Source organism: Saccopteryx bilineata, chromosome 1 (assembly GCF_036850765.1).
Source record: "Saccopteryx bilineata isolate mSacBil1 chromosome 1, mSacBil1_pri_phased_curated, whole genome shotgun sequence".
Taxonomy (NCBI): Eukaryota; Metazoa; Chordata; class Mammalia; order Chiroptera; family Emballonuridae; genus Saccopteryx; species Saccopteryx bilineata.
Genome location: NC_089490.1, coordinates 6,688,463 through 6,712,245, shown reverse-complemented (window position 1 = coordinate 6,712,245; position 23,783 = coordinate 6,688,463). Strand labels below are relative to the sequence as shown.

General features: G+C 62.2%; 2 protein-coding genes and 2 non-coding genes across 6 annotated transcripts; 1 reads left to right on the top strand and 3 right to left on the bottom strand.

The window, feature by feature from the left end:
- Positions 1 to 895: 895 nt before the first annotated feature.
- On the bottom strand, positions 896 to 14,463 carry VARS2 (valyl-tRNA synthetase 2, mitochondrial). Of its 2 annotated transcripts, XM_066254228.1 has the most exons (30): positions 14,367 to 14,463; positions 13,793 to 14,014; positions 13,580 to 13,661; positions 13,361 to 13,461; positions 12,973 to 13,094; positions 12,797 to 12,863; positions 12,608 to 12,705; positions 11,926 to 12,007; positions 11,651 to 11,770; positions 11,167 to 11,278; positions 9,741 to 9,829; positions 9,203 to 9,293; positions 8,836 to 8,963; positions 8,614 to 8,717; positions 8,309 to 8,390; positions 7,920 to 7,996; positions 7,770 to 7,845; positions 7,444 to 7,549; positions 7,264 to 7,334; positions 7,016 to 7,141; positions 6,742 to 6,846; positions 6,472 to 6,540; positions 6,275 to 6,353; positions 5,503 to 5,630; positions 5,247 to 5,399; positions 3,723 to 3,929; positions 2,928 to 3,039; positions 2,328 to 2,503; positions 2,028 to 2,156; positions 896 to 1,921 (listed from the first exon to the last, which is right to left on the bottom strand). In XM_066254228.1, exons 2-30 carry the CDS (start codon positions 13,985 to 13,987, stop codon positions 1,826 to 1,828), a joined length of 3,183 nt encoding a protein of 1,060 aa, XP_066110325.1. In that variant the 5' UTR covers positions 13,988 to 14,014; positions 14,367 to 14,463; the 3' UTR covers positions 896 to 1,825. The 2 variants fall into 2 exon arrangements, with proteins under 2 accessions (XP_066110325.1, XP_066110331.1); XM_066254234.1 differs by lacking the exons at positions 13,361 to 13,461; positions 13,580 to 13,661; positions 13,793 to 14,014; positions 14,367 to 14,463 and having other exon boundaries at positions 12,981 to 13,094.
- Positions 10,365 to 10,427, top strand: LOC136321125 (U7 small nuclear RNA). Its single transcript, XR_010728419.1, has one exon. It is a non-coding gene; the product is annotated as a U7 small nuclear RNA (small nuclear RNA).
- A 113-nt stretch (positions 14,464 to 14,576) lies between the features above and the next one.
- On the bottom strand, positions 14,577 to 20,078 carry GTF2H4 (general transcription factor IIH subunit 4). Of its 2 annotated transcripts, none has more exons than XM_066254247.1 (14): positions 19,858 to 20,078; positions 19,078 to 19,220; positions 18,674 to 18,778; positions 18,176 to 18,307; positions 17,827 to 17,923; positions 17,631 to 17,719; positions 17,304 to 17,415; positions 17,125 to 17,193; positions 16,837 to 16,920; positions 16,480 to 16,612; positions 16,167 to 16,297; positions 15,459 to 15,506; positions 15,243 to 15,321; positions 14,577 to 14,863 (listed from the first exon to the last, which is right to left on the bottom strand). In XM_066254247.1, the coding sequence occupies exons 2-14, from the start codon at positions 19,215 to 19,217 to the stop codon at positions 14,691 to 14,693; spliced, it is 1,392 nt and encodes a 463-aa protein (XP_066110344.1). In that variant the 5' UTR covers positions 19,218 to 19,220; positions 19,858 to 20,078; the 3' UTR covers positions 14,577 to 14,690. The 2 variants fall into 2 exon arrangements, with proteins under 2 accessions (XP_066110344.1, XP_066110351.1); XM_066254254.1 differs by having other exon boundaries at positions 19,910 to 20,078.
- Positions 20,079 to 21,836: 1,758 nt separating this feature from the next.
- On the bottom strand, positions 21,837 to 21,912 carry TRNAV-GAC (transfer RNA valine (anticodon GAC)). Its single transcript has one exon. It is a non-coding gene; the product is annotated as a tRNA-Val (tRNA).
- Between the last annotated feature and the right edge of the window lie 1,871 nt (positions 21,913 to 23,783).

Below are 23,783 nucleotides of genomic sequence, written 5' to 3'. Positions count from 1 at the left end.
TAGATAACCCTCCGCACCTGACCCGTACCCCACCAAGTGGCCGTCCTAGATAACCCTCCACACCCTGACCCGAACCCCACCAAGTGGCCGTCCTAGATAACCCTCCGCACCCTGACCCGAACCCCACCAAGTGGCCGTCCTAGATAACCCTCCGCACCTGACCCGCACCCCACCAAGTGGCCGTCCTAGATAACCCTCCGCACCCTGACCCGTACCCCACCACTCGGGCCCTTCGCTCACCACCACCCCCACCCCCCACCCCGCTCCTCTGAGCACTCCCGGCACGCTCTGGCTCTTCCCTGCGCCTGCCACGCGGCCCCCGGCCGCCCACTCAGGTAACTCCTACACCTCCTGCAAGGCGCTGCTCAGACCCCACCTCCACAACGAACTCTACCCTGAGCCCCTGGAACTGCAGCCTGCCCCCCACCGACACACACACACACACACACACCCAAGTCCCCTTTCCCGGCTCTCCCCTTCCCTCCCCATAGCATGCGTGGCCTTCGGACACTCTCTGTATTTGTGCATTTGTGTGTCCTTGCTGACCTCCCCTCCTGGAACCAGAGCACTACCAGGGCGGAGATCTCGGCTCCTTTCACTCACTGATGAACGCAAGGACCCAGAACAGGGCCCGGAGCACACACAGCAGGTGCTCAAGGAACCCGGGCTGAACTTCGGGAAGAGGAAAAAGGAAGCCGTCCGCCCTGTCCTTCCCCACCCCCAACCACCTCCACTCCCGGGAGGGAATGCGGATATGCCAGAGGGACCTGGAGCAGATCTCAGACCCGGAGTCGCAAACAGGGTATCCGAAAGGCAGGACGAGACCCTCGTCATGGCCCAACAAACAAAACGTCCACCTCCTTGCACACGAAGCTTGCTCACCGCAACCGGGGAGAACGGACACCTAGTTTATTGGGTCGAGTCCCAGCTGACACACAAGCAGCTTGGATCCTCGGAGCACATTTCTTCTCTAAGAGGCGAGAGCGCCCACCGCGGAGGCACCCACACCGCGAAGGAGCCCACACCGCGGAGGCGCCCACACCGCCGAGGTGCTCGGAGGATTCGGTAGCAGCAGGGAGGCCCGAGCGGTGAGAGGCCGGCCACGAAGAGCAGCTCCGCAGAGCCGCTGGACAGCACGGAGCCTGGGCATGGGAGGGCCGGCCCCTGGACTTCACTGGGATGAGACGAGGTGTCCGGGCCGGGAGGCTGGCATCGGCACATCTGTGTACCTCCGTCAGGGGCTGGGCAGTGTGTCCCCGGCACTCTGGGCTCAGGTCCACCGGGGTGGGGGTGGGGGTGGGCAGCACTCCCCGCAGCCCCTCAGGCCTGGGGGAGCCCTGCTCCTCTCAGCACCACCGCGGACAGGGGGACAGGGCCAGCCGAGGAGCAAGGCAGTGGAGCAGGGACAGCAGAGGTGGGGCCCCCGTCACTGTGCCGGGCTGAAGAGAAAGCTCCGTCTCCTCCACGGCCCAGCACCCACACTCCCACTGTGCCCAAGGCCACGGAGGAGGTGGCCCTTCCCCTCTCCCACGCCAGGGCCTCAGGGGACAAGTGAGGGAAGGACGTCACCAGGGGGGAAAGAGGGATGAAAAAAACCACAGGCCGAGGCTTTGAGATCTCAGAAGCTCTTCTGCATTTCCTCCAGCCTAACCGCACACGCAGGAGGGCGGCCGGGCAGGAAGGTGGGCTCAAGGGACCCACAGCTGCTCCGGCCAGGCCGGTTCACAGACCGAGGGGGGCGGACCACGTGGTCCCCGAGGCCCCGCCCGCCAGAGGGCCAGCAGGGGCGGGGTCCGTGCGTCCTCCAGGGCGCGGCTGGGAGGGCTCAGGCTTCCGCGGGGCTGGGGGACTGGTCCATCAGCTGCCGCAGGTGAGAGGCCGCCTTGTCCAGTTTCGACAATTCCAGTTGGAGGGAAGAAAGCTGGACAGGGTGAGAAGCAGGGAAGGATCCAGGCGTGAGGTCCGCCCTCTCCTTCCACGTCTCCCCAGGGAGGGGGCTCCGGGGTGCCCCCAGCCCCCGGCCTCACCCTCTGCTGCCTCTGCGTCTCTGCCTCTCCCTCTGATGGGGTCCGGACTGCGAGGCCGTCGAGCTGCTTCTGCAACTTGTGTCTCCGAGCGGCCAGCAGAGGGAGGTGGGCCTGCGGGTCCACCAGGCCCTGGGGGAGCACAGAGACATCTGCCCCGGCCCAGCACCGCCCTCCCTCCTGCCCTCCTCCGGCCCCCCCTCCTGCCCCGTGCTGAGACCCCTCCCCACTCTTACAGAACGCCCCTGGCCCTCTCCCCAACATCCCTTCTGACCCCGCCCAGCTCCAGTCTCCTGTGGGCACCTGCAGCTCCATGTAGACCTGAACCGTGTCGCTGAGCGGGGCCTGGGCCCAGCCGGAGGGAGCCGCCGCGCCCGCTGGCAGGAGGCCCACGGCCCCGCAGTGGCTCAGGGTGCCCAGGGGCTCCAGGAAGGCCTCGAAGACGCCCTGCTGCCCCGGCTCCGAGCTCTGCAGCAGCACTGGGGAGGAGAGAGACGTCGGGGTCGAGGCCCCAGACCCTGCCTACCGTCCCTCCAGCCTGCACCTCCCAGCATGGACCCTGCTCCCCCTTCTCCCAGCGGCCCCTCCCCCGCAGGGACTCGGCAGCCGGCCCCGCCCCCGCCCCCCGCAGGGACTCAGGAGGAAGCCCCTCCCCCGCAGGGACTCCGGCAGCCGCCCCCCCCCCGCCCCCCCGCAGGGACTCCAGCGCCGCCCCCCCCCCCCCGCAGGAACTCGGGAGGAAGCCCCTCCCCCGCAGGGACTCTGGCAGCCGCCCCCCCCCCCCCCGCCGGGACTCCAGCGCCGCCCCCCCCCGCAGGGACTCGGGAGGAAGCCCCCCCCCCCCGCAGGGACTCCAGCACCCCCCCCCCCCCCCGCAGGGACTCGGGAGCCCAGCACCCTCACCTCGAGGCCGGGCCTTGGTGAGCTGGTACGTGGCGCGCAGAGCCCTCAGCGCCTGCACGGCCTCCTGCACCTGGGAGAAGTGCCGCTCCAGCTCGGGCCGGTTCCAGCGCTCCTGCAGACGGAGACCCAGAGCTGAACAACCACACACACCTCAGCGGCCCGGAGGCTCCTGAGAAACGAGTCAACTCTCCTGGCTCCTGCCTGCACCTGCCCACCCACACCCTCTGCACCAGCTGAGGATGGAACCCGGCAAAAACTGGACACTCATCAAGGTCCTAGACGACCAGCGGTTGACATCTGGCCAACAACCAGAAGTAAGATGTAAAACGTACTATACCAAACCTCGTCATTCACAAAACCATGTAATGAAAAAAGAAATTCAGTTAAGCTCTGAGATGACATTTTCTGGGGTAAGCCTGCTGCATTCACCCTGCTCGAGTCATTACAGCTGGAAAATGCACCGAGGCTTTGGGGTGTCCTGTTACTCACGGGCAATCCTCATCACAACCGTGGCATCGACTATGGCTACCCCTGCTTTAAAGATGGAGAAGCTGAGGGACGGAGTTTCTCCTTCCCACACAGCTAGGGAGGATCCATGTAGCGAGAGTCCTGCTCCCGTCCGTCCGCGGTGCTAACTCTGCCCCCACCCAAGACATCTCTGCAGGAACACCCCCCCCCCAGGACTCCACACTCAAGCACCAAGCACCGCGGTCAATGGGCCGTGGCAGCAAGTCCTTCTGGAAGACCGCTCCGCGGCCTGTCCCCAGCAGGCCCGCGACGGGACGTGTGACTCACCACGCTGCGGGCGCTGGGGTACGGAGCCACGGAGACGCTGGGGGCGCGGGGGCCGCCCGGCCCGGGGGGCAGCCTCTGCCAGAGCTCCTCGGCCAGGAAGGGCATGAACGGGGCAAGCAGGCGCAGGCCGGCGTCCGCACAGCAGAACAGCACCTGGCGGGGCCCGGGGGCGCGGGGGCAGTGCGACAGCTGGGGCTTCACGGCCTCCTGCGGGGGAAGCGGCCACTCAGGGGGCACCACCAGCAGGACCGGGCAGCTGGGCGGGGGTCTCAGGGGTGGGCGGGGTCACACCATCAGGAAGGGTGTGCAGTGTGGAGAGAACAGCAGTGACTCTGCTTATCAAACAGAGGGTTTGTGCCTGGGGGGGGGTGCTGCAGTGGGTAGAGCATCGACCTGGGACACTGAGGACCCAGGTTTGAAACCCTGAGGTCACCAGCCTGAACCCAAAAGGCTATTAGCTTGAAGCCCAAGGTCACTGGCTTGGCTGGAGCCCCCCCCCCCCCCCCAGTCAAGGTACATGTGAAAAGCAATCAATGAACAACTAAGGTGCTGCAACTATGAGTTGATGCTTCTCGTCTCTCTCCTTTCTTGTCTGTCTAACTTAAAAAAAACAAAAAAACAAAAAAAACCCCACAGCCTGACCAGGTGGTGGCGCAGTGGATAGAGTGTCGAACTGGGATGCGGAGGACCCAGGTTCGAAACCCCGAGGTCGCCAGCTTGAGCACGGGCTCATCTGGTTTGAGCAAAAGATCACCAGCTTGAGTCAGTGGCTCGAGCAAGGCCCACAGTCAAGGCACATATGAGAAAGCAATCGATGAACAACTAAGGTGTTGCAACTCGCAATGAAAAACTAATGATTGATGCTTCTCACTCTCCATTCCTGTCTTTCTGTCCCTGTCTATCCTTTCTCTGACTCTTTCTCTCTGTCTCTGTAAAAAACACACACACACACCAAAAAAAAACAACCCACAAGATTTTTTAAAAGACTGAGAAGCAGTGACCTCGAGCAGCAGGCCTGAGCTGGCCGCAGCACCTGGTACAAGCAGGGACAGTTTTCACCACCCGGTGAGGCAGCACTTGAGGGTTGGGTGGCTCACCAGCTGCCTCCCACTGATGCTCACGCAGGGTGAAGTGCGAGAGACACACACACACACACACACACACACACCATCTAAGGACCATCACGCTTCCTTCCCACCCACTTGCAGCTCTCGGCCGGCCCCGGGTCCGAACTCAGCCACAGAGGCTGAGAGGGATGCTCCCTCTGCCTGCCCACACGGCTGTCAGACCCAGTTTCTAGAAGGCTCCCTGCTCCTCCTCCTTCCCCAGGGGCCGACACGGGCTGGAGCAGTGACGCGCCCAGTCCCGGGGAAGAGAGGAACAGGGCTCCCTGGCTGGTCGTCTCCCCGTCCTAACTGGGGGGACACCCGGGAGCCGCGCTGAGAGCCCTGTGCCAGGGAAGCGGGTCTGCAGGGCACGGGAACGGGCCCACGGGCTGCAACGCCCCGGCCCCGGCCCCCTCACCAAGTAGACGTCACAGAGGCTGTGGAGCCAGAAGTGGTGCAGGGCGTGCGTGGCCAGCGGCAGCTCACAGCTGTGGAAGCCTCGCTCACACTCCCGGGCCGTGCGGGCCAGGCGGCTCAGGATCCAGGCGTCCATGGAGGACGAGGGGGACAGCTGCAGGCAGAAGGGGCTGCAGGATGGGACAGCCGACCCCCACACCCCTCCTCTCCTTCCCGATGCCACCCTCTGCCACCAGCACCCCTCCTCTGCCTCTCACCTCGTCCGCAGGCTGGGCTACGAACTCCTCCCCCAGGGCCCTGAGGATGAAGCGCAGGGCGTTCCAGACCTTGTTGCAGAAATGCCGGGTGCTCAGGACCTCGGACACAGACAGGTGTAAGTCACCCCCTGGGAGGGAAAGGAGAGAGTGTGCGGATGGGCGTCAGGGGCACAGGGCGTCCTCACCACCCGGGCCCCTCTGCGCGCCCCACACCCCCCTGCCCGGGCTTACCCAGGGCCCCGTGGGAGCACAGGGCGAATCTCAGGGTGTCCTCACCACCCGGGCCCCTCTGCGTGCCCCACACCCCCCTGCCTGGGCTTACCCAGGGCCCCGTGGGAGCACAGGGTGAATCTCAGGGCGTCCTCACCACCCGGGCCCCTCTGCGCCCCCCACACCCCCCTGCCCGGGCTAACCCAGGGCCCCGTGGGAGCACAGGGCGAACCTCAGGGCGTCCTCACCACCCAGGCCCCTCTGCGCCCCCACACCCCCCTGCCCTGGCTTACCCAGGGCCCCGTGGGAGCACAGGGCGAATCTCAGGGCGTCCTCACCACCCAGGCCCCTCTGCGCCCCCACACACCCCTGCCCGGGCTTACCCAGGGCCCCGTGGGAGCACAGGGCGAATCTCAGGGCGTCCTCACCACCCAGGCCCCTCTGCGCCCCACACCCCCCTGCCCGGGCTTACCCAGGGCCCCGTGGGAGCACAGGGTGAACCTCAGGGCGTCCTCACCACCCAGGCCCCTCTGCGCCCCCACACCCCCCTGCCTGGGCTTACCCAGGGCCCCGTGGGAGCACAGGGCGAATCTCAGGGCGTCTGTCCCGCACTCGGGGATCCCATGAGGGAAGTCCTTTCTCTGCAACCAGAGGGAGGGGGTGGCCGATGCCAATGAGGCCACAGGGCCAGGAGCCCGGCCAGCCGAGGAAACCGGCGCCTATGAGCCAGAGGTCAGACGGGGCAGAACCGGGTCACACCTGCGCTGCCGCCGCGATGGTGAGCTCCGCCGGGTCCAGATTCCCATCACTCAGCTTCTCCTGCAGGGCCTGGAACCGAGAACCCGCTGGCCTCGCCCGAGACCCACCCCTACGAGGGTCCCACCCACTGTCTCCAGGGCTGGAATGGAGAACCCGCTGGCCTCGGCCCGAGACCCACCCCTACGAGGGTCCCACTCACTGTCTCCAGGGCTGGCTCCTCTCTGCAGGCCCCCCTCCTGTCCCCCCAGACCCAGGCCTGCCCCTCCTCACCTGCAGCTCCACCCCCCGGATGATGTCCCGGGGGTCCAGCACGTTCCCCAGGGACTTGCTCATCTTCCGGCCCTGCCCGTCACGAACCATGGAGTGGAGCAGCACCTGGGGGCATGGAGCGGTCAGCGGTCAGCGAGGGCAGCTGGGTCAGCCTCTCCCTGGAGGGTCCCTTGGGGTGCCTGGCCTCCAGGCCTCAGGGTTAGGACAGAACGTGAAGCAGGAATCGAGTATCACAGCAGGGGACAGGAAGAGTCACAGAGGGGACAGGCGCTACCTTGCTGAAGGGAAGCTGGCCCGTGAGCTGGGTCCCCAACATGACCATCCGGCCCACCCAGAACAGCAGGAGGTCACTGCCCGTTTCCAACAGCGACAGCGGGTAGAACCGAGTGAGGTCTGGGGTCTGGGAGGAAAAAGATAAGCAGGAAGAGGCCCTGGGCGCCCTCTCCTCGGACACTCAGGGCCCCCTGTGTCTGTCCGTCACCATCCCCACCTCCCCTCCCTGCCTGCCCACCGGTGCCTCACCTGCTGGGGCCAGCCCAGGGCGGAGAAGGGGAAAAGAGCGGAAGAGAACCAGGTGTCCAGGACGTCGGGGTCTGCGACACAGCACAGGGGCTGGAGATGAGGGGAGCCTGGGCTTCCAGGACCTCCGCCCGCCCTGGGCTGCCCAGCCCGCGGCCCACCCTCCAAAGACCCCGCGCTCACCGCGCTCCAGGGTCAGCTCCGCCCCCAGCCTCCCGGTCAGCGCTGCAGCCACCGCTCTGGCCTCGGCCTCTGTCCGCCCGACCACCCAGCAGTCCTCCCGGTCGCCCTGCAGAACCGGGAGCGTGAGAGCCCCTGGCGCGTGGGAGGCCCGTCTCGGCCTCTTCGGCGCCCTCTGGCGGTGCGCAGAAGGCAGCGCCCGCAGCCGGCGAGGTGGCCCCGAGACCCAGGCTGAGCTCAGCAGGCAGGGAGCTGGGACCTGGGGCGGCAGAGGCCTGGGACCCCGCGCTGAGGCCGTCCCTCCCTCCCCTGCACCTGCTCCCACCAACCTTCACGGGCTCCTGCACCACCAGGTAGGCGGGAATCCGATGGCCCCACCACAGCTGCCGGGAGACGCACCAGTCCCTGCCACAGAGCACAGAGCGGCCTCTCAGCATGGGGTGGGGGACCCCGCCTGGCTCCGAGGGAGACCCTCTTACCCGAGGCGGGAAAACCAGAGCCGCCAGTTCTTCTGGTGGAAAGCCGGGCTGAGCTCCAGGGCCCCCGACTCCACGGCCTGCGGGGAGAGGGTCTTCGGACAGCGCTTGGGTCCTGTACCCACACCCTCACCCGCCCTGCACAGGATGGGGGCCTCGGGGCAAGGGGGGGGCTCCGCAGCTCAGGAAGGGCCTCCCAACCTCCTGAGAAGATCCTAGGCTGGAGTGAGGACACGCTGGCCCTCTCTGGGCACCTGGCCGCTGCGGCAGCTGCCCTGTCTCCGCCCGCCCTGGCGCTCCGCAGGGCAGCCTCACCTGGCCCCTGCCCACAGCTGGGGCCACCCCGCCTCCCGCCTCCGCCTCCCCCACCGCCCCTCCCGGGGCAGCCTCACCTGGGCAGCCCGCTTCCCCATCTCCCCGCAGCGGACAAACCACTGGCTCTTCAGCAGATACTCGACCACGTCCCCTGAGCGGCTGAAAGGGACAAGGCTGAGCCCACGCACGTGCCCAGGCCCTGGGCCCCTCCCGCAGACCCCCGGAGACCCTACTGCCTGCCAGGCCCTCAGCACTGAGGCCACGGCAGCCGGTGGAGCCCAGAGCCCCCGTTCTGGCATGAGGGTGCAGAGCCCGCCCCGCGCCACTCTGAACTTCTGTCTGTCCCTCCTAGGGGTGGCCCGGGGTGAAGGGGTGGAGCCACCTGCAGAGGGGCAGCACCATGGGGTGACTCCGGAGGCCCCGGAGGAGGCCCCGCTCCCTCAGCGCCGACACGATCTTGTCCCGGGCCACAAAGCGGTGAAGACCCTGGGGAAGCCGCAACAGGATCGGTTAGAGGTCTCCGGAGAAATAAGAGAACGGGAGGGGGGAGGCGGGGCGGAAGGCCCCCAAGGGGCGGGCGGGGTGACAGGGAGGCCGGTACCACCTGCAGCCAGTCCCCACAGACGGGGCTCATGGTCCCGTCCTCTGCGATGACACCCACGGGGCTCAGGCCGTGTCGCGCCCCCAGCTCGGCATCCACAGGGCTGTGAGCTGGGGTCACCTTCAGCGCCCCTGTGGGGACAGAGTGGCCATGCGCTCGGACCCTGGCCCTGGCTTTTCCAGAGGTACTGTCATCGTCCGCGGCTCCGTGTCCCCTCCTCTCGGCACTGCCCTTTGTCCCCTCCCCCGCCCGCCCTCCACTGAGACTGCTCCACAGGAGAAGGGTCTCCCTCTCTCCGCCCTTCCTCCTTCCTCCCTGCCCCCACCCACCCCGCACCCCAGCCTTCTCTCCTTCCCCCGACTCCCCTCACCTGTGCCCACGTGCGGCTGAACGGCAGGGTCTGTGATGAGGGGCAGAAGCTGCCCTGTCAGGGGGTGGCGAAGGCGTCGCCCATGTAGGTGCTGGCGGAAGAGAGAGGGGTCAAGGGTCAAGGGTCAAGGGTGGCGTGTGGGAGGGGAAAGGTCCGCGCAGGCGCAGGCAGGAGAGGCCTGAGACCAGGACGGCGAGAACCCAGGTCCGAGCCAAGCGGGGTGGGCCAACATTTTCTCCAGGTCTGGAGTGTGAATCCTTGAGGCAAACCGGTTACGGTACCCGCCCCTGCGGCAGAGGCGGGAAGACCCCAGAGATGAGCACAGCCCATGAGTGGCGCACAAACACGGGCCACGTGGCTCTGCCCCACCCCCGCCCTGGGCCGTATTTGCCCAAGTGCAACGTCAGGAAGAGAGGGGGCAGTCTCAGAGCCACAGGAGGGCGGAGGTGGGAGAAGTCTTAGGAAAGGAAGTAGAAAGCAGGAGGGAAGGAGAGGCCACCCGGGCAGGGAGGCTGGGGCAGGGAGCACCGGGCATTACTGTGTATCGGGCGTCCTCGGGGTGAACGGCCACCGCCACGTCTCCAGGCAACGTCTCTGGCCTCGTGGTCCCTACCACCACCTCTGCGTCTGAGGACACAATTCAAGCACACAGAGCCAGCGGTCATCCTCACCCCCCGCCCTGGACACAGCTAAAGCCAGGAGAACGGGGGAGGGGGGGCAGGAGCAGTTGGGGTGGGCCGGCCCCCAGGAACAACTCGGGACATCAGAACCCGTGCCCAGGAGCCTGGCTCGGTGTCTGGTGCTACGGAATGCCCCGGCCGCTGGCATGGGAGAGACCAGTATGGCATTAAGGCGGGCAGCCAGAACGCATGCTGGGGCCGTGGACGCTGGCACGCTGGGTGCCCTATGCACAGATGCTATGCCTTATTTGGGTCTGGCACGAGCCCCCCTTACAAGAGACACCCTTGGACTATCCCAGCCCCCTCTCTTCCCCTTCTCTGAACTCTTCAGAACACTTACTGTCTGAACCACACTTCAGAACTAACCTTCCATCTCTTTCACAGGGGACAGGCTCCTGCAGAATTACACCAAGCTCCCCGAGGGCACTTTTCTCACATGGCCCAGAAGAGCCAGGGTGAGTGCCCACAAAAATACAAAACACTAGTGCTTACAGCTCTTTTTGAATTTGTCTAGTAGGTCTTCCAGTGTTTGCCGGAAGGCCCCCCCCCCCAAAAAAAATACAAAACACTACCATGGCTCCTTACGCCCTTCCCACCGAGTCATGTGTGAAGCAGGCTGGTGGGTTTGCTCCCACCGGCCCATCACGGGCTCAGGAAAACGGGGGAAGCAGAGATCCCTGGGCGACACCCCCGAGCGCTGCCCTCACCGGCCCACCACGGGCTCGGGAAAACCGGGGAAGCAGAGATCACTGGGCGACACCCCCGAGCGCTGCCCTCACCGGCCCACCACGGGCTCAGGAAAACCGGGGAAGCAGAGATCCCTGGGCGACACCCCCCGAGCGCTGCCCTCACCGGCCCACCACGGGCTCGGGAAGACGGGGGAAGCAGAGATCACTGGGCTACACCCCCGAGCGCTGCCCTCACCGGCCCACCACGGGCTCAGGAAAACCGGGGAAGCAGAGATCACTGGGCGACACCCCGAGTGCTGCCCTCACCGACCCACCACGGGCTCGGGAAAACCGGGGAAGCAGAGATCACTGGGCGACACCCCGAGTGCTGCCCTCACCGGCCCACCACGGGCTCGGGAAAACCGGGGAAGCAGAGATCCCTGGGCGACACCCCCCCGAGCGCTGCCCTCACCGGCCCACCACGGGCTCGGGAAAACCGGGGAAGCAGAGATCCCTGGGCGACACCCCCCGAGCGCTGCCCTCACCGGCCCACCACGGGCTCGGGAAAACCGGGGAAGCAGAGATCACTGGGCGACACCCCGAGTGCTGCCCTCACCGGGATCCCCATCCACAGGAAAGGCCACAGACACGAGGAGGCCGAAGGTCACAGGACCGGGGCAGCCAGGCACTCGGAGCTCCGTGCGGCCAGGCAGGGGCCGGCTTTCCACCTAGAGGCGCGGAGGAAGCAGGGCAGCCCTTCTGCAAGGCCCACGCCCAGCCTCCCGGGGGCACTGCGTCACCGCCCAGCCTCCCTGCAGCCGCTCAGAGGGCTCGGAGCCGCCTCCCCCACCCTCCATTAGGTTACAGTAAATATTCACCGAACCGTAGACCACACCCAGGCACCCTGTTCCCACCTCCCTCTCACAGCACCCCCAAGAGGCAGGCATTCCCACCAGCCCTCGTTTGTAGATTAGGGAAACGGAGGCTCACAGAGGCCAGAAGTCACGGAGCCGGTGGGCGGCAGGACGTGGGTGGGAGTCCAGGCCATCTGGCTCCAGGCTCTGGGCCTTCCCACCAACCTGCCCCTCTTTCCCGCTCACCTCCACGTCGGAGATGGCCGATCTTAAAGCACACGACCAGTTGACAAGCTGCCGGCTGCGGTACAACAGCCCTGCCTCGTGGAGTCGCACGAAAGCTTCGGTCACAGCCACCGAGGAGCCCTGGAACGGCCCAGTGTCCACACCCAACAGCCCCTCCTCAGCCCGCCACCCCACTCGGGGACTGTGCCTCCCACCTGGCCGCCCCCAGCCCACTCCGCAGCCCGCAGGTCTCCGAACACCTCCCGGACGCCCACGGGGGCTGGCAGCCCACTCACAGTGTCCATGGTGAAGCACTCGCGGTCCCAGTCCAGCGAGGCCCCCAGAGCCCGGAGCTGCTCACAGATCTCCCCGCCTTTCCTGCGCCCGGAGACAGCTGTCAGCTACCATGTCCCAAGCACCAACGACACGCCAGGCCCGGTGGCACCCCAGCAATGCAGGGGCCAGGGGCTGGGATGAGTGTGGCATTCATACGGCCTCTGGAAGCTCATAGAGACAGACTCCCAAACCAGCATGCAGCTTCCTGTGACACTTAAACAAACAGGTTCTGCAGTGACAGAGAATGGGGCGGCCAATCTGTGGGAAAGCGGAGGAGGCATGACAGAGCAGACGGCCTGTGACAACGCACCTGGGAGACGAGGGTGACGTCAAGCAGGTGGCAGGTGGGCACGGGTGAGCAGGAGAGTGAGGAAACCCAGACAAGGGGAAAAGGGATGAGGGGGGCAGAGGAGAAGCGTGTGTGTGCATATATACGCACACACATCAGTACACACACCTTACTGCATCACACACAGACACACGCACAGCATGGAGACCCCAGCAAGTGCCAAGGGACTCCGAGGTCAAGTCTCTGGAAGTCGGGAGGGAGAGGGGGTGCAAGGAGCGGCCAAGGCTGGGAGGAGGGCCAGGAAGCCAGGCCCCAAATCCACGCCCACAACCACCCCTGCCTGTCATACTCACTCTTCCTTCCACTTCCACACCTCCTCCAGGAAGGCTTCCCGGCTCAGCTGATGCCTCCTCACCCCTCGCTCCTTCCACAGCTGCTTCTCCACCACGGCCTGAGGTTAGGGGCCAGACCGCCAGTCAGGCTGCTTCGGTGGGGAGAAATCTCTCCCGCCCCAGAAAAGCAAACGGTGGCAGAAGACATACCTGGGTGGCAATACCTGCGTGATCTGAGCCAGGGACCCACAGCACCTGATCTCCGCGCATCCGGTGCCTGCAGCAGAAACACGCACACACGTGCAGCCCTGAGCTTACCTGTTCCTCCTCACTCCTTCCCCCTTCCCCACCCCTCCAAGAGCTCCCTGTAGCCCCAATCCCCTCACCAGCGTACAAGAGCGTCCTGGATGGCCACTGTCAGCGCATGTCCGATGTGCAGGGAGCCGGTGACGTTGGGTGGTGGGATACACATGGAAAAGGTCTCCCCTGTAGCCTGGGGCAGCCTGGTCTAGAGGGGAGGAGCCAAGTGGAAGGAAGGACAGGAGAGGACTGGACGTTACCTGGGCGAGTAGCGCCCCCTGGTGTCTCCAAGGCACAAAGAATGGCAGGAGAGACCGGTCCCCAAATAAAAGGGATGGGGAAAACGCGCCAAAAGAAGGCTTTGGCGACACCAGGGGCTGGGAGCTCCAGGCTCCGAGGCTCAGTTGTGCCCACCAGCCTCACAGGTCGTTTATCCCGGGGACTGTTGAGCGGCCCTCCCCGCCCGGGACACACCTGATACTCCGGTTTGAAGAAGCCCTCTCGCACCCACCAAGGGTACCACGCTGCCTCCACGTATCGGGGGCTGTATGCAGGAGGCAGGGGCCCGGAGACATCTGTGGGGGCAGAGGAGAGAGCTCCACTAACTCCTGAACTTCGATGCCAGGCTGCATTTCAGCAGGCCAAACTGGCAACGAGAACGCGGAGAAAAGGCCTCCCAGCTTCCTTAGTTACCTTTCTTTTCCCCGAGTTCCGTGGGGATTTCATACAGCACTGTTTCTTTAGGAGTCCAGGCCTTACTGGGTTCGGCAGCTGGCTAGGGGGCGGGACCAGAAGGGAGGATGCAGCTCCCAGGACAGCCCGGGCCTCTGGAACCCAGAATTCTCTCCCCCAGACCCCCAACCCAAGTCTTCTCCGAGACCCAAGGACAAGCTGCGTGACCCCAACCTTGCTCTTCCGGGCTAACCCAGCCTCCAGCGCCGCCTGCTTCTCTCGCAGGCGCTTCTGTTTGGCTTCACGGTTCCTCCGGGAGATAGGGGACCCGAAGGGCTCTGACTGGGTAGAAAGGGGGCGGGACCTGGGGAGGCCCCGCGGGGGCCTGAGCCCCCACTGGCGAACGGAGGCCAGAGGCAAATGAGGCATCAGGAGCGCTTGGGACGAGGCGCCGGCCTGTTTCGGACAAAGCACATGAGAAGGCTACGGGGCGCGGAGGGTCACATCTGCACCTTCCACCTGCCTCTTGCCAGCACTGCTGTCCCTGTCCCTTCCCACCCGAGCCCTCCCCCCTGAGAGCAGGGGGCACGCGGTCGGCGGCAACAGGGTCCTGGGGCCACGGGGCTCTTCTCGGGCTGGGTCGGCGCTTCCGGACAGCATAAGCACGTGCGCCGAGGGGGTGACCGCTGACCCACGGGAAGGTGGAGGTCTCGGGGGACTCGGGGAGAGGAGCGCACGTGTGCCCGCGCCGGGACGCAGCCCGGCCAGCCCCGCGACTCGGCCCGCACGGTCCCCGCCCACGGCCCACCTCGAGAGGCCCGTCGCGCTCAACCCGCCGCGATCCCAGGGCGCCCCGCGGCGGCGGCGGCAGGGGCCGGGCCACCCGCAACCCGCCCCCGGAACCGGCCCGCGAAGACGCAGCGCATGCGCGGAGGCTGCGCGGCCTCACACGCCCCGCCCCTCTCGGCCCAATGGCCGCGGGCGCCGTGAGCGCCGCGGGCTCAGAGGGAGGCGTGACTCATTTTCATCACAACTTTATTAAACAGTGTATTAAACAAGCCTAGTCCCCACGTGTAAATAACCCGCCCCCCGAGTCCCGGGGCCGCGCCCCGTCCGGCCCCACTGCGCACGCTCAGGAGCTGTGCTTCTGCCGCTTCCAGAAGCGCTTGACGTCGCCGTGGCCGGCGGGGGTCACCACCATGAGCCGCTTGGCCGCGTTCTCGAACACCAGCACGCCCAGCTCCCGCGCGTGGGCCAGCAGCAGCTCAAAGTCCACTTGCGACAGGAACTGGTTGTACAGGACGCCTAGGGCCCGGGAGAGGAGGTGAGACCGGGATCCCTCCGCGGCAGACCACCCCCCACGACTTAAACCCAATCCTCTGCCCCCTTTCCAGGGCTCATCCAATCATATTGGGGAGGAGGCAATAGAATAGGTAAGAAAAGCCGGTAATGCTCCCCAAAACGAGCGAGATTACTGTGGATGATCCCTCCCAATTTCTCTCTTCTAACTAAATCCAAATTGCATCAATAGGAGGCATTTTATTTACTACAACCGACTCACCCCACACTATCGAGTCAGCCAGACAAAAAAATAAAAATGCATCAATAGTATTTTTTTCAGCTCCTCAAGTCTGAATTCTTTCCCATGGCCAGTGACCAAACATCAAAGACCAGAGCCACTCACCCTCGGTGAACCGGAGTCGGTCCCTCTCCAGCTCCCACAGCCGAATCTGGTCCGTGATGGTGGGCGGCAGCACCGGCGTCTGCGGGGGCGGGGACGGCTGAGGGTCAGGAACACCCCCAGACCACACAGCCTTCCATTCATTCCCCAGAGCCTCCATCACTTCGCCACCAGCGGCCAGGGGCTGTCAGCCTCCGGCAGCTGGGAGCCTGTCTGTACCTGCTTCAGCATCACTGGGTGGGCCCTCGTCCTTAGGAAATGGATGATCTAGAAAAACAGAGAAGAACGAGATCAAGGGCTCGAATGAGAAGGCAGGAAACCTACCTGGACCATCACCTAATGTCAATGGGACACTGACTTCCTCTTTAAAGACCCAAGGTCACATGCCCATCTTCAGCCCCATTCAGCGGCTGTCCCCCGCGAGTTGCTGTTCCCACTGGTCATATCTGCTGTTCCTTCTCTGACACATCTGCCCTCTGCGTAGTCTCGTTTTCCTTGTCTTTGAAATAGCCGCGCTGCGTGTGTGGCAGGCTCTGAGCCGCGCTGCGTGTGTGGCAGGCTCTGAGCTCAGTGTTCCAGCACTACCCTCGCAATGAATCCTCCCCACAACTCAATGAGATGAAACATCATTTCCATTGTCCAGATTAGGAAACTGAGGGTCCTACAAACAAAGCAGCCAGCCCGGAAGTGGTGGGGCCCAGACGCAGGTCCAGAGCTCCCCTCCCTCCAGGTCTTTCCCTCCAGGGTCCGCCTATTCCCTCTCCTGGAGCCCTGACTTCTCGTGTGCCTGCTCTGTGCTCAGAGACAGCTCGCCGCCACCGACTGTAACGGAGCAGGTGCCGGCCTTCCGCAAGGGGGCCGCCCTGTACCCCACCGCCCAGGTGCAGCCTCTCCTCTCGCCGCCCCCGCCCCCGCCCGGGGGGCTACCTGCTGGGCTGTGATGCCACTGGCAATGGCCTGCTGCACACTGTCCCGGGTGACCTGAGCCACCACCATGTTGGGGAAGCGATACAGCATCTCAGAGAAGAGGGCGATGAGGGCGATCTGCAGCTCCGACTCTGACGGGGCCAGGGAGAGAGGGTGAGGGGCGCCCCAGGCGGACTCCCTGGGCCCCGCCCTCACGTGCAGTGGGAAATGTCGGAGAACTCTGTAAAGTGCCCGGTAAAGCCGGGAAGAGATGGTGTTCCTTCCTGCTTCCTTCCCCCACGCCACGCCCCTGCCGGCGACCCTGTCACCTCACCGGTGTAGGCGTACAGGCGGTAGTTGGTTTCCACAACGATGAAGCCCGGCTGATGCGCGGTGCCCCCAGCCCCAGAAACCCCCGAGGACAGGTTGATGGCCAGCCGGGTGGGGTAGTAGCGCCGAGACTTCCTCTAGAAAGGGCAGAAGGGAGAGGCAGAGGGGCTCTCTCGGGGGTCACCGCCCCACATCTTCCTTCCCGAGACCCCAGCTCCCTCCCAGTGCGCAGAGCCTTCTCTCCCCACGGGACAGGACGCAAGTGCTCAGTCCTGGCGCAGGCTTCCTCCGGAAACCCCAAAGGCAAGACAACCCCCCACCCTGCTCCTCCCCTGGAAGCCATGAATTTGGGTCTTCCTACCTTCCTCTGGAAAACAAGCCCAAACTCACGCAGGTGCTGCAGGAAGTTCAACAGAGAATCGCTCATACCTTCCACAGAGTAATCCTGGGGAAGAGAGGCGGCCAGCTGGGCTCCAGAGCACCCCCTTCGCCGGCTCTGGACCCATCCGCTCGCTCGCTCCCCCTCTTCCCCTCTCCGGCCCTGCTCCCTTCATTCTACCTTCCACCCTGTTGCCCCGTGGGCCGCACTTCCCCTTCCCGTCTCACCCGCTTCCGTGCCCACACAAGCCCACGCTCCGCCCCCGCTCACCTTGCCCAGCGTGGAGAAGCTGAGCTGGAAGAGGAAGGAGAGGATCTCCACGAGGTCCATGCCCCGGCTCTAAGGAGGGAGGGGCGGGCGGGAGAAAACGGAGGAGGGGGTGTCAGGGGACAGACTGGTGGGCAGCGGCCTCCGCAAGGCCCCGAGAAGAGCCGCCCCCGGCCCCGCACCTGAGCCGTCTGCAGGTACTGCAGCATGAAGTACCAGAGCTGGGCGGGGGTGTCCAGCAGCAGGAACTGGAAGCCGGCAGAGGTGATGCAGGGCGGTTCTCCCGGCTCGGCGCTGGGGACAGAGAGGACAACGGGAGGCGGCTGCAGACAGAGGCCACCATCCCCACGGGGCCGCTCACGTCTCCTGCCTCGTCTCTCTGCTCATACTGCACTCGAGTCTCCTTTTCCGTCTACCCCCACCCCCACGCCTGACCCACCGGACACTCAGGTTAGCAGGGACCCAAGGGGATGGCGAAGCGGGCGCTGTTGGACCCCGGGCCCCCTCACCTCTTCATGAGCCCAGCCTGGCTGAGGAGCTGAGCCAAGTCCTGGCTGACGGCGGCACTGGGGGAGCCCACCATGAAGTGCAGGACCACCTGAGGAAAGCAGGAGGACAGGGGGCACCTGTAGGGCCCGTGGGAAGCAGGGCACAAGCAGACACACACACACACACACACACACACACACGGCCCCAAGTCCTCACCTCCCATCGCTCCTCGGCATACTTATCAAGGGAGGGGACATCCCGGGCATGCTTGTCTGGTCCCAGCTGACTTGTGTCATCAGACCAGGCCTTGCCCCTACGCCAGGATGGACCAAGAGTCAGGAGCCCTGTCGGTGTTCCCTGCCCGACCTCTGCCCCCTTTCCACCCTCCTCCCCATGGGCCATGAACGAGTGGGAGGCCTTTTCTGCGCCTACGCCGTGCAGCTACACCTGGTCCCACTTATTCCCACTGGTGGGGTCCAGAGGCTCCAGAGAGGCCCCTCAGGCGCTGCCCCCTCCAGAAGTTTAGCTCCCCGGAGCCAGCTTAGGAAGAGAGGAAGTGACATACCCACCCAGGAGGGCAATGCGGAGGTTCTGGCGGAAGACGGGGTTGAGGATGAGGCCCTGGAGACCCCCCGGGAGCAGCTGGGTGTGCCAGATGCGGAGGCCGCTCAGCAGCCCGGTGCTTTCTTCCTGAGCCCTGAAACAGAGCGGAGAGGTGAGGGCGTCTGCAGCACACAATGGGGGAGGCCCATAAAGGCCGCCACTTCCGCCTTCTCTGGACGGGTGGGTGCTCCCCGGGTCGGTGTTTCACAGAGTGGAACCAGTGACTTCTTCAGGCACACGCCTTGTCTGCCTGCGGTGCTCACCAGAGCTTTGTGACAGACATCACGGCTCTCCAAAAGGGAGAAGACAGCATGCAGACCTTCCCAAACCTACTTAATTACAAGTTCCACGGTGTACCCACGAACGTTTCCTAATCACGTCCCAAGGAACAGCCGTGTGGGGAAATCCGGCTGCCGGGCCGTTTGCATCTGGCTGAGAACGAACGAACGCACAGACTCACTTGCTGAATTCCTTCTTCACCCACAGGGCCACGGCGGCCTGCGGTAAGGGCTGCTCCAGAAAGAGCATCCGCATCACCCAGTTCTTAGCCAAAGACGGGAGCTCCCTGCGGGGGCGGGAGAGGGGGCAGAGGTCAAAGGTCAGCGCTGTATCAGCAGCTGCCTTCTTGGGTCTGCATCTCTGCCCTGCAGCCTCTCAAACAGGTCCTCTCCCTCCCCGCACCTTTACCAGCCTTCCTGTCTCCACAAGCACCATCGGTTTTGACCTGACACACCTTTCATTTCCAAATCCCTTAGGACTAAGTTTCTACCCATGATCCCTTGACAGCCACCCCCCCACTGCCCCCTGTCTGCGGGCCCCGTGACATTTCCCCACCATGGTCCCTGCCGTGAAGGGCATCCTCACCTAAAGACAGCCAGACAGGTGGCAGGGTGCCCGTACAGCCGGTCCAATACCCCGGGGCTCAGGCCGCCAAGGAACTCCTGCAGATTCCTGCATTGTAGGTGCGCCCGGTTCAGTCCACCCCTCAAGGGGGTGCTCTCCATCACCTGAGAGACACAGCGTTAGCAGTGCACCCCCACAGCGCTCAGCTGGCCGGTGTCATCCCTCACCTTTCTCACTCCCATCCCCGGATCCACAGCCCCGCCCGCCCCTCCACCGTGCGTGACCCATCTTTTCTAATGTTTCCCTTCCCATGTCACTCATCTCTTGTTTCTTCCAAACCTGACTTCCTCCTTTCCTGCCTCCTTCACCCCACTTCTGCCCTCAACTCGTCTTCTCTCCATTTCCAAGTACCCAGGTATTCATTGTACCTGGGTGCGAAAAAGTGATTTTGTATTTCAAAGATTTCTGTCTCATCTTTACTAAGCGGTGACAGACAGACGTGTTTGAGTCCAACCCTCTCTCCCTGCCACCTCTCCTATGGTCAGAGCAGCCCATTAGCTCCAAACCTGTCACACCTTCCCATCTATTTCTCGGCCCCATTTCTCTGGCTGGGCACCCCCCCCCCAAAAAAAAAACCACCTCTCCCCTCCGTGGCTCCCAAATCTAATACCACCTATTCCCTCTCTCTCCCTCCAAAACTACCCCTTCACCCCGTTCTTCCTAACTTCTCTCCTCCCCCCCCCACTCCTCCCTCCCACTCAGCGCTCCTCCGCTCCGCCACCCCCTGGCCCGGCCCCTCACCGCTCTGGGTCGATCCCCCCTCGTGCACCCCGAGTCCCAAGCCGTCGCTTAATCGGAGTCAAAGTCTTGCATTGGCTCCCGGCAATGGAGGAAAAGACGTGTTTATTTTAAATAAGGGGAGAGAGAGACAGGGAGAGCGACAAAGAACTTCACAGACAGGAGTCCCCAGTGGAGACTTCAGAAGAGAAGAGAAAGAGTGCAAAAGGTAAGGAGGATAAGAATAAGGGCTGCACGCCCGGCGCGGGGCATCCTGGGATGTGGAGTTTTGTCCCTGCCCACCCGCCAAGCAGGCTGGAGAGTGTCGAACTACAACTCCCAAAAGGCACCGCGGCGAAGGAAAGAGGAGGACCTTTCATGGAGAGCGGCCAGGACAACGGAGGCCAAGCCACTTGGTTCCGCATCGCTCTCCACCCAAGTCGTCAACGGTTTATTGAACGCTCTGGTGTGGCAGGCCAGACCCGGGATGAGAAGCGCCCCGAGGGCTTCCTGGCGGAGGCGCGCAGACACTTCGGTGGTGAGGCACTTAGGTTTGAGCTCAGTTGCTGCTGGTGAAATTGGAATACTGCGCTCTCCAGAGCGTTTTTCGGGAGTTAGGAGTTGTCAACACGATCCCATGAGCCTTACTGGGCACGTTAAAGAATAGACCTTTTTTTTTTTTTTTTTTTTTTTTTGTATTTTTCTGAAGCTGGAAACGGGGAGTGACAGACAGACTCCCGCATGCTCCCGACTGGGATCCACCCGGCACGCCCACCAGGGGGTGACGCTCTGCCCACCAGGGGGCGATGCTCTGCCAATCCTGGGCGTCGCCATGTTGCGACCAGAGCCATTCTAGCGCCTGGGGCAGAGGCCACAGAGCCATCCTCAGTGCCCGGGCCATCTTTGCTCCAATGGAGCCTTGGCTGCGGGAGAGGAAGAGAGAGACAGAGAGGAAGGAGAGGGGGAGGGGTGGAGAAGCAGATGGACGCTTCTCCTGTGTGCCCTGGCTGGGAATCGAACCCGGGACTTCTGCACGCCAGGCCAACACTCTACCACTGAGCCAACCGGCCAGGGCCAATATAAACTTATTTTTAGGTTTTTTAATTTTTATTTTAGAGAGAAGAGAGAGTGAGTGAGAGAGAGAGAGCGAGAAGGGGAGGAGCAGGAAGCATCAACTCCCATATGTGCCTTGACCAGGCAAGCCCAGGGTTTTTTTGAACTGGCAACCTCAGGGTTCCAGGTCGACACTTTATCCACTGGGCCACCACAGGTCAGGCTAAAGAATAGATCTTAAATGCCATGTCCACCATGCTTTCCGCCCCCTGTTTAGTTAGAAGCCCCTAGTAAATACACTGTTTAACACAATTGTTCGTTCTGATTGGATTCACGTAAACCTACTGTGGGGGGGGGGGGAGGAGCCGGCTTCCCTAAGTTCCTATAAGGCTGGGTTTTTTATTCCCATTTCGCAGATTGGGAGACCGGAGTCCAGGAAGATCACATTTGCCACGATCGATCAGACAGCTTAGGAAATGAGAAAGTGGGGATTTGAAGGGCGTTGGCCGGGACCAGGGAATCCCTGTGTAATAATACTTTGTCATGGTTGTTTGTGTTTCGTTTCTTTAGCAATTAATGTTTAAAATCCTCAAAGAAGGCCACAAAACTGAAAAAGCTTCTTTATGGCAACTCTTTTTTTTCTTTTTTTTTTCTGAAGCTGGAAACGGGGAGAGACAGTCAGACAGACTCCCACATGCGCCCGACTGGGATCCACCCAGCACGCCCACCAGGGGCGACGCTCTGCCCACCAGGGGGCGATGCTCTGCCCCTCCGGGGCGTCGCTCCGCCGCGACCGGAGCCACTCCAGCGCCTGGGGCAGAGGCCAAGGAGCCATCCCCAGCGCCCGGGCCATCTTTGCTCCAATGGAGCCTTGGCTGCGGGAGGGGAAGAGAGAGACAGAGAGGAAGGAGGGGGTGGGGGTGGAGAAGCAAACGGGCGCTTCTCCTATGTGCCCTGGCCGGGAATCGAACCCGGGTCCCCCGCATGTCAGGCCGACGCTCTACCGCTGAGCCAACCGGCCAAGGCCTATGGCAACTCTTTAAGTGCATTTAAAAGGCAAATTACAATCTGGGAAGAAGTACTTGGTGAAATGGACAAAGTACAAAGAAAGAGCTCTTATAAAGCAATAAGAGAAAGAACACAATAGAAAGCTGACAAGAGATAACAGGCAATAAACAGAAGAAATACAAATGACTTATAACCAAGTGAAAAAAAATCTCTCAACTTAAATAGTAGAGCAGTGACTTCTAACTGGTGTCCCCCAAGAATTTTCAAAACACGCACTACCTGTCTATTTAGTCAAGGGCACTGACCTCTTTTCCCTTAGAGTGTCAAATAAAAATATCAACACAATAGCCATCCAGTGTGAATGAATCAAAATTATACCTTTCACCTGACCTGTGGTGGCACAGTGGATAAAGCGTCGACCTGGAAATGCTGAGGTTGCTGGTTCGAAACCCTGGGCCTGCCGGTCAAGGCATATATGGGAGTTGATGCTTCCTGCTCCTCCCCCCTTTCTTTCTCTCTCTCTCTTCTCTAAAATGAATAAATAAATAAATAAAAATTTTTTAAATTATGCCTTTCCCTGGCCAAATAGATAGCTCAGTTGGTTCAAGTATCGTTCGATCCCCAATCAGGGCACAAATAAGAAGAATCAATCAATCGATGAATAAGTAAGTGGAACAAATCAGTGTTTTTTTCTCCCTCTCCCTTTCTCTCTCTCTAAAATCAACCAGTAAGAGGTCTTTGGGGGGTGAGGGGAGGCAAAAGAGGGTATGGAGGATAAATGGTGACTCAGAATGGTGAACATACACTACAGTGTTCAGATGATGTATTATAAAATTGTACACCTGAAACCTATATAATTTTATTAACCAGTGACACCTCATAAGTTCAATTTTTAAAAAAGTTAATAATATAAGAGTTCTTTGCAAAATATTGTACCTATCTTTTTGTTCAGTCAGCAAAAAGAAAAAATTTTAATGTGCACAGAATTTAGTAATTTATGTGTGCCATGAGATGAGAAAGGTTGAAAATCTCTGGTCTCCCAGGCAGTGGTACAGTGGATAGAACATCACCCTGGGACGCTGAGGACCCAGGTTTGAAACTCCAAGGTCGCCGGTGCGTGAGCATGGAGTTGCCAGCTTGAGCACACGGTCACATGATCGCTGGCTTGAGCCCAAAGGTCGCTGGCCTGAAGCCCAAGGTCGCTGGCTTGAGCCTAAGGTCACTGGCTTGAGCAAGGGGGTCATTCACTCTGCTGTAGCCCCCCAGGTGAGGCACACATGAGAAAGCAATCCATGAATAACTAAGGTGCCCCAACGAAGAACTGATGCTTCTCATCTCTTTCCTTTCCTCCCTTCCCCTCTCTCTCTTGCTTAAAAAAAAAAAAAAACTCTGGTCTAGAGCTTCAGAGTTCTGAGCTCAGAGGCTTGAGAGGTCTCAGCTCTGCATGGCTCTCACCATACTGGGCTCTGGCTTCTAAACACTTGACCTGTCAGTGCCTGACTTAAATTGTGGTTCACAGGAATCTGACCTATGTAGGTTTCAGTAGTACTCTTAAGATCTGTGTCCTGGCCCGGGCCGGATAGCTTGGTTAGTTAGAGAGTCGTCCCAGAGTGCAGAGGTTGCTGGTTTGATCCTGGGTCAGGGCACATACAGGAACAGATTGAGGTTTCTGTCTCCCTCTCTCCCCATTCCTCTCTTGCTAGAATCAATCAATTTAAAAAATTTTGTGTCCTGGACCCCAAGGGCCTATGAATTCAACCTAATATTAAATTATTTGCATTTCCCAGTCAGGGCACACAGGAGAAGCGCCCATCTGCTTCTCCACCCTTCCCCCTCTCCTTCCTCTCTGTCTCTCTCTTCCCCTCCTGCAGCCAAGGCTCCATTGGAGC